Source organism: Nematolebias whitei, chromosome 6 (assembly GCF_014905685.2).
Source record: "Nematolebias whitei isolate Nwh7 chromosome 6, NemWhi1, whole genome shotgun sequence".
Taxonomy (NCBI): Eukaryota; Metazoa; Chordata; class Actinopteri; order Cyprinodontiformes; family Rivulidae; genus Nematolebias; species Nematolebias whitei.
In genome coordinates this window covers 12,500,842-12,509,075 of record NC_056503.1, presented here as the reverse complement: position 1 = coordinate 12,509,075, position 8,234 = coordinate 12,500,842, and the positions used below count along the sequence as shown (strand labels likewise).

Here is an 8,234-nt window from a genome sequence, read left to right as displayed (position 1 = left end):
CATTACAAGAGTGTGGGAAGAGTTTATAAAACCTTAAAATATATATAAATACTAAAATTAAAATAACGTCCCTACTTAGCGGATTTTCACTTATGGCGGGGGAGGGGGTGTCCGGAATGTAAACCCCCACGATAAACGAGGGGCTACTGTATTCTCTCTTATTTTTGCTGTACAGGAGTATTATAGTATTATAGTATTATAGTATTAACAGTAGTTACCTGAATGCCTCTCGCAGTTAAATGCTGAAAAAGAGCTTTCCTCATCAGCAAACTGCAAGACAAGAATAAACATCCATCAGCAAAAAGAAGCAGCTTGTAGAAAACTCACCAAGAGTGGGACGTTTCCACAGCACGGACAGAATAATAACGGCCAAGCTTTGGCTTTGTGTGCATTTTTTATTTCCCCTAGATATTAGGATTAGCAGAACGTAATTTCTGAGCCATTAGAAGTTAAATACATAAATACTGATGTTATTTAAAACAAAAAATAAAACAAAATCTAATTGTGCTGAATAAGGACAGCCGGATTAAAACAAACGACCTCAACATTAGGATGCAGCCTCTCAGGAGCTTAACGGACGAATTATAATCTAACTTTCACAAAGTACTCACTGGATGCACTGAGGAGTCAACTAGACTCAAGATGGCCGCCTCAGCTCATCAACCTCAGTCAACACAAAAATGTCTGTCAGTCTGTCACTTTTATGGATACGGAGCTAAAATCTGGTGTGATAGTAGCCGACAGTCATCCCAATCAAATACCGTACTCTGAGCTTCCATTTCTTAAAATTATAAAAAGACCACTTTAAAAACATCTAAACAATGCAGATTTTTTGTGTGTAAAGCTGTCAGTAATAATAAAAAAAAGTAATAAAATAAAAACCAACACAAAATAACAAGATTCAGAATAAAACTTTAGAAAGAGGCTGTGTGTTTTGGTGAATGTAAAACGTACGTGTCTGCGAGCCAGGCGATAAATCGTTGACTCCTCGACAATCGGTCAGGATCCTTTAATCTATAAAATCAGACAAAAAGTCAAACATTTCAGGTGCAAACAAACACACGAAGCAGTCTAAATATATAACCCACAACCAGTGGATAAAACCAGTCAAAATAATCCTGACGTTCTGCATACACATGAAGCAAACCTTTAAAAAGCAACTTTCAGTGTTAAAACTTGTTGAGCATTTAGGGAACAAACTAAGTGAAGAGAGGTCAACAGAAAAAGCACCGACGCAGAAGTTTCACCAACGTGCACTGGTTCATAAAAAATGAAGCATCAGAGGATTCAACAAGCTGAAATATCTCAGCACACTCAATAAACATGCTCCAGTCTTCCTCCAGCCTTACAGTGTGAGACTTGGGTCATGCAGGAACGTGCACGGGTGCAGACACAACATGGAGCTTTTCCAACAGCTAATCTTATTCTAAGCTGTTTGCAGTGAAACGTCTAGTTAACAGAGAAAAATAACTGTTCAGCTGTTTCACAAATTGTTCACTGCATCAAACATAAAATCATCTGTTTATCTTTTTACTGACAAAAAGAGACTCAAAGTGTAGCTTAAAAAGAGCAGCACTGTCAGCTGATAAATAATTAGCAAATCAAAGTGGTACACGTGACATTTTAAGCTTTTAATGTCATCCTAACACACGGGTGTCCAAAACGCGGTCTGAGGGCCATTTGCGGCCCTTGCAGTGATTTGGTGCGGCCCACATCTGCAGTTTAAGAATTGTATCAATTTGACCAGCAGACTCCAGAGGTCGATGCAGACTTTCTGCAAATTAGTTGCTAATCCTTTTTTTTTAATTTCATGTTTAGATTAACGGATGAAAAACAATCTTCTCAAAATGAGCAAGATTATGTAAAATACAAACCTTTGACTATAATCTTGTTGTTTTCACTTCATGGTACAAAGCACCAAAAACTTTTACTGATTTCTACCAGAAAGGAGATGTTTAAATAAAGATTCATAAAACTTGTCTAAATATTGCAGTTGATAAAATAATCACGACGGATAGTGAACATTTTTAAGTTAATACAACATGGTATCATCTGCATACAAAAAAAATATCTAGCTGTATTTTATTATTATTTTTGCTACTTTTTCATTTTGACTGTCCTTTTGGTTGCGATTTTATTTTATTTTGTAAAAAAAGGAACAAATCTGTATGCCTCTTTTATGATTGTCTATTGTTGTCATCACTCTGTTAAGAAATCAGGTCTCTTGTAAATGAGTCCCCGAGGCTCAATGGGATTAACCTGTATCAATAAAGGTTGAATGAATACGAGTTGATCAACTTCATCAAACCTTCTATGAATCTGTTGTAGCGACTGACAGCTGGATGATTTTTCAGAACTTTGATCAGCCTTTAGGGCCGTCCATGGTCCAAAAGGCTGAAGGACCCCTTTAAAATGGACACTTACTCAAATTATGCTTCAGTTGCTGAGAACAGACTAAAATGAACTTTACAAACACAAGAAAACAACAAACATAGACCCAACAAATAATAAAAAATATAAGTTTAGAGTTTGAGGCTTTTAAAGTTTTGGATCTACAACAATTTAAAACTCTTTCTCCACCAAAAATTAGTAAATTTGTCCTTTCTCCAAAATATTGTTCACTTTGAGAGTTAAATTCACATTGTTTGGCCCATGAGTCCTTTCATCCGGGTAGTTTTGGCCCACATGTGAAAGCGTTTGGACACCCCATGACCTAAAGAACCCTGTTACGCCGTTCGTGTAGAAAATATTTAGTATTCAGCTCAGGTCCTGTTCGAGGGACAGAAAGAAGAAACAAAGATGTAATTACTGTAAGACAGCTGCTCACATCTGTACTGGCAACAGAAAGATGGCTGACTCACTCTGCCCGGCCTAATCTGACCACCCCGGTGTTTACATGAGCGCTAAAAGGCATTGGGTAGTATTTGCATCACTTACTTGGTCATAATAGAGGGCATGGGGATCTCCAGAAACTGCTCCTTGAGGGGAACAAAGGGCAGGAGGCCTGTGTAGAAGAGACCCAACAGCTGCAGGACTCTGGGAAAGCTGAACAGAACTGGAATTTGGGAGTTCTGCCAACAAAAATAAACAAAACAGTTCAAAGTTTGAAGTCACTCTGAATACATGAAATAAACGACATGATTACATATAATGTGTCTGTTTTCAGTCTCTTCTAAACAGAGGATAAAAACACAATTAGTTCTGTAGTTCAGTGTTTCTGTAGAGGTCGACTGCCAGTACTGCATGTGACAAGACCAACTTAAAAACGATTTACAGTAGTCCCTCGATACTTCGAGGTTTGTTTTTCACAGACTCGCTCTATCGCTGTTTTTCAAAGTAAGAGTGGACATGACACACAGTTGGCTGATTGATGGATGAGCCGCACAATAGGCATGACATTTTTATTTTAAATAAATTATTTTAAATGATTTAGCACCTGCTGCACCTTTGTGCAGCCCACACTGCAGGAGAAACGTTCTGCAGCAGCTGATCAGCTGATCTCCTGCAGAGCGGAGAAGTGGGCGTGGCTGAGAGCGCTTGCAGGTGGCACAGAACAGCTGAGTCAGAGAGAACTGAAATCATGACATTCTGTGCTCTTTTAGAGCGTTTAGAAATATTGTTTAGAATATTGTAAGAGTGTGGGAAGAGTTTAAAACACTTTTATATATACACAGTATATATAAATACTAAAATAAACTACTACTTACTACTTGTACTACTATTCCTACTTGCGGTTTTTCACTTATCGTGGGGCTTCAGCATGCAAACACTGCTGTGTTCATTCATACTCATCTGCTCACACAGACTCATGTTCGTGCTGCTGTTTGGCATCTTGTTTTTGTACTAGTGCTTAGTGTATTTTTAGTTAATGTTTTTCTTAGATCATATCTTAGATCTTATTACCGTTTTTCTTTTATAATTTATACTTTGGTTGGATGTAACTGGGACTCTGTGTACAAATAAAGAAACTTTGACTTCAGGGTACGGATCCCCAGTGATAAACGAGGGACTACTGTATAATAACTTCTTTGTTGGTAGGTGAAATAACATAAAAACTTTATACGGATATGAAGAAAAAATGATTTATGAAGATAATAAAAACAAACAAAAATGCAGTAATATTTAAGTGCTGTACAAATGCAAAACAAAATGAAGACGGTGATGAGTTTATATGAGGATGAAGTTAGTATAATTACCTCTTTGTAGCACTTTTTGACAATCTGACTTCTGGAGTTGCCCCACACGGTCAGATGCTCTCTGTCATACTTAACAACCAGCTCAGAAACCTGCAAAGAATTTAAATGTTTGAACATAAAACTCTTCAGTTTCATAGCTGAACGATGGTAAACTTTATAAATGATCATTTCAACCAGTGCAGTTTAATCTGATCATTCAACTTTGAGTCCAGTTAAATGAACTAAAGTACAAAAACTGTGTGATTTACTGTACGCGTGTTTCTCTACATTTTCAACCCAATACTTATACATCCATCATCTTTACTCATTTCTTCCATTTTGGGTCACGGGGGTCACTGGTGCCCATATCCAGCAGTCACTGTGTGAGAGGTGGGGGACACCCTGGACAGGTCTCCAGTCCATCACAGGGACACATAGAGACAAATGAGACAAACAACCATTCACTCTCTCACTCACACCTAGAGACAATTTAGAGTTACCAATCAGCCTAACATGCATGTTTTTGATCTGTGGGAGGAAACTGGAGTAACTGGAGAAAAGCCACGCATGCACGGAAAGAACATGCAAACTCCACCCAGAAAGGTCCCCGGGATTTGAACGCTAACCTTTACTCTGAGAGGCAGCAGCTCTACCAGTTGCATCACCGAGCTGCCCAATCGTTAAAAATGACAGTGCTGAAAAGAGCAGTGTTCAGAAACACGACACACACCTTCTTGATGAGTGTATCATTGTTGACCTTGATGTCGATGTTGACGGGGGTGTTGGGGAAGGCGTCAAAAATGTCCCTGAGGAGCGGCATACGCTTGTCCTCACCCCCCTCGCAGAAACACTCTGCGCACGAAGCATATAAAACATCAGATTACACTGAAAGACACTTTCCAAGGTTATGCACGATTAATGTCTTACCTGTTGTGGATAGCTCTTTGAACATCCTTTTAAGGGAAGAGACATTAGTTCTGATCAGTTTGATGAGCTAAAGGCTAGTCCGAGTAGCACCAAGATTCAACCAAATACTATTTTATAAACCTTTACAGCCAGTTTGACATTATATTATACTGTGCCGCAGACTGAGCAGGAAGCTGCTTTTATTCTTTGCACAATAACCACACAAGTCTATGTAAATAAACATATTGTGAAACTGTGTAAAGATTGGTAAGAGTGCATAAACCGCTTACAAATCTTTGAGACTGAAGTAGTTTTAAGATGGCGGCAGTGCACTCCGCTCAGACTGTTAGCTCGTCAAACTGAATTAAACCATTCCTTCAAATTCAGATTGTACGAAGAGCTATCTAGAACAGGTGAGATAGTAACTGTTAATAACCTTTCAACATACCTTCCCTTCAAATAACTAAACTGTTGCTTTAAAGCACACGGGCCAAGTGGATTATTCATTTCAGCTGCAGCTTGATGCTAAACAGCAGCTTTTATGTACGAGATTTGTAAAGTTAGCCGTCGGTTACGCCACTGAGGTGATTCCAGACGTTACTGAAACCCTGGATCTGTGATGCTTACCCTTTTGAAAGGTCACTCCCAGCTTGCAGAGGTATGGAGGGAGTTCCTGCAAAGAGCACACGGCAGTCAGCTCAGTTCAGAGCACCAACGATCACTTCTGAGATAAAGTGATGGATTAACAACAGTACAGAGATCTCATCCAGTTTATGAATAAACAAGGTTAGTGAGCTCCATGGGACCAAGGAGCTCACTAGTAAATATCACTTATATTTGTGACCTTTGAACTTCTCAGCAAAACATAAATCAATCAAATTAAAAAAAAAAAGTCTGCTGGTTCACATTAAACCACTAGATGTGAGGGTAACTCTCACAAGACATAATCAGGTGGATCAGTGTGCACCTCAGTTGACACATGATCACACGATCAATCTCCTGTGGTGTTTGGGATAAAGATCTACAGCTGTAGGTCTAAAACCTTTATGAAATATGGTCTGATTAAAACCCAAGTGTCTTGTGTCAACATGCAATCTGTAACAAGCTAAATGAAGGCAGCTAACCCAAACATGTAGAATGGATGGTCAGAAAACAGTCGGGATGTAGCGACTCACAGCGTAGGACATGTCGCTGATGTTGGCGTTGATGCCGCAGACCCTCTGCAGGTTGGCATCATGTGAAACCACGACCTGCTCGTCTTTTGTCAGGTGGCAGTCCAACTCCAGCATGTCGGTGCCGACGTCCACAGCACTGCAGGAACCAACACAGTGCACTCACTGTACTCAGCCACACAGGAGACGTTTCGGTGTTCAGTGCATGGCGTGCAAAAGTCCTGAGTCACCACTCGTTTTATTACACTCTGCTTCCAGTGTCATAGACTTTGGGGTAATTTAAACATTTTCTTTGGACTTTGGCTTCTTTTTCACTCGTGTTCTGTTCAGTCTGGGACCATTTTCAGTCTTTTACCACTGAACAACGCACTCACACATAAAACGACTTCTGAGCTGAAGGAATAAAGCAGAGTTGTGTCGACACACAGCAGACAACTTAGCAAAGAGTCGGCTATTAAATTATATTTAGCTATTTTGTTCCTAGCAACCTGTTACAAATAAAAAAGCAGTTCCCATTTCTTTATGTTGAATCGGTTACAAAAATACCAGATACTCCAGATGACACATAAAATAGTATTTTAGGCACCAACAAGGTAATTCTCAAACAGTTATTAGCTGAAAATTGGCCATCCAGCAGATCAGCTGAAATATGCAACAGCTCTGTTCCTGTGTCACATCTTTGACATTTCTCTTTCTTCTTCTTCATTAAAATCTTTCAGATATTAATCTGTTGTAGATACTTTCTTTTAAGGCCTGACCCTTATTTGTAGGGATGCACAATATTGGATTTTTGGCTGATATCTGATATGTTAAAACTTATTTGGCCGATAACATATTTTTTTCCTAAACCTACTAACAGAGACTACATAGCTTTCTCTGCTGTGAATTAAAATACGACATTATTCTGCATGGACTTTGTCAGTTTGGCCTGATATCAAATACAGATGTCAAAAAGGGGGCTGACAATGATGTAACACTTCAACTTGGATTATACCATACCATTTTATTTATAGAGCACTTAAAACAGCAACAAGGCCAACCAAAGTGCTGTACAGACTGAACAAACGGTAACACACAAAGCAAAATACAAAATGAGGTAAATCAGAATATAGACATAAAAACGATGCAGATAATAAATATGACGACAAACCAGTGTGGAGCATACAGGTTCAAAACACAGATCATCTGGTGTTGAAAGCTACAGAATAGTAGTGAGTTTTTAAACGGGACTTGAAAACCGAGAGGGAGGGGGCCTGTCTGACAAGCAGAGGTAACTCATTCCAAAGTCTTGGTCCTGCTACAGAGAAGGCCCTGTCACCTCTGCGCTTAAGACGAGTTCCTGGAACTGTGAGGAGCAACTGGTCTGCTGACCTCAGGGATTATGTTTAATGTCAAATTTATTCATTACATTTACTCCCTCTAATACGACAACACTCAAACAGTGCAAGTTTGTAAATTTTCACAAATCTAAACTCAACGGCGCGCGTGACGTCATAACGTTGTGCTGGCGCTGCAGGCATCTTTGTCACTTGGTTGTAATATAAAAACAGCGCCTTCATATATATATATATATATATATATATATATATATATCCAATATTTAAGTTTATCGCTAAGTTTAAGGTTATTGCTAATATCGTCCGATATCGATATCATACAGATAATATTGTGCATCCCTACTTACATGTATTTGTTCTCCACTTTTCCTCTTTACTTACTTTTTTAGCACTCATTTCACAAACGAGTGGGAAAACAGCCAAAGTCCACAGAAAATAAAACAAAATTAAAAAACCTGAAGAAATAATAACAATTTTAAAAAAGTATGAAAAGACCAAGTTTGTGTGCTTGAAGAGAAAATGTAACAAGCAGTGGTTTAAAACCTTATATTTGTTTTTGATTCAGCATTGTGGTGAACAGGCCAAGTGAACAGTTCACTTCCGTATGAAACACGACCCACTGAATAAAAAGAAAACAGTTCATC

General features: G+C 38.8%; 1 protein-coding gene across 1 annotated transcript in view; it reads right to left on the bottom strand.

Annotated features, from left to right (window-relative positions):
• Positions 1–8,234, bottom strand: part of gdpd1 (glycerophosphodiester phosphodiesterase domain containing 1) — an 18,532-nt gene that overhangs the window by 4,905 nt on the left and 5,393 nt on the right. The window contains exons 3-9 of the mRNA XM_037677398.1: positions 6,257–6,392; positions 5,709–5,754; positions 4,906–5,027; positions 4,197–4,286; positions 2,938–3,071; positions 955–1,014; positions 219–270 (exon numbers count right to left, since the gene is read on the bottom strand). Coding sequence (XP_037533326.1) covers positions 219–270; positions 955–1,014; positions 2,938–3,071; positions 4,197–4,286; positions 4,906–5,027; positions 5,709–5,754; positions 6,257–6,392 — 640 coding nt within the window. The remainder of the gene's footprint in view (positions 1–218; positions 271–954; positions 1,015–2,937; positions 3,072–4,196; positions 4,287–4,905; positions 5,028–5,708; positions 5,755–6,256; positions 6,393–8,234) is intronic.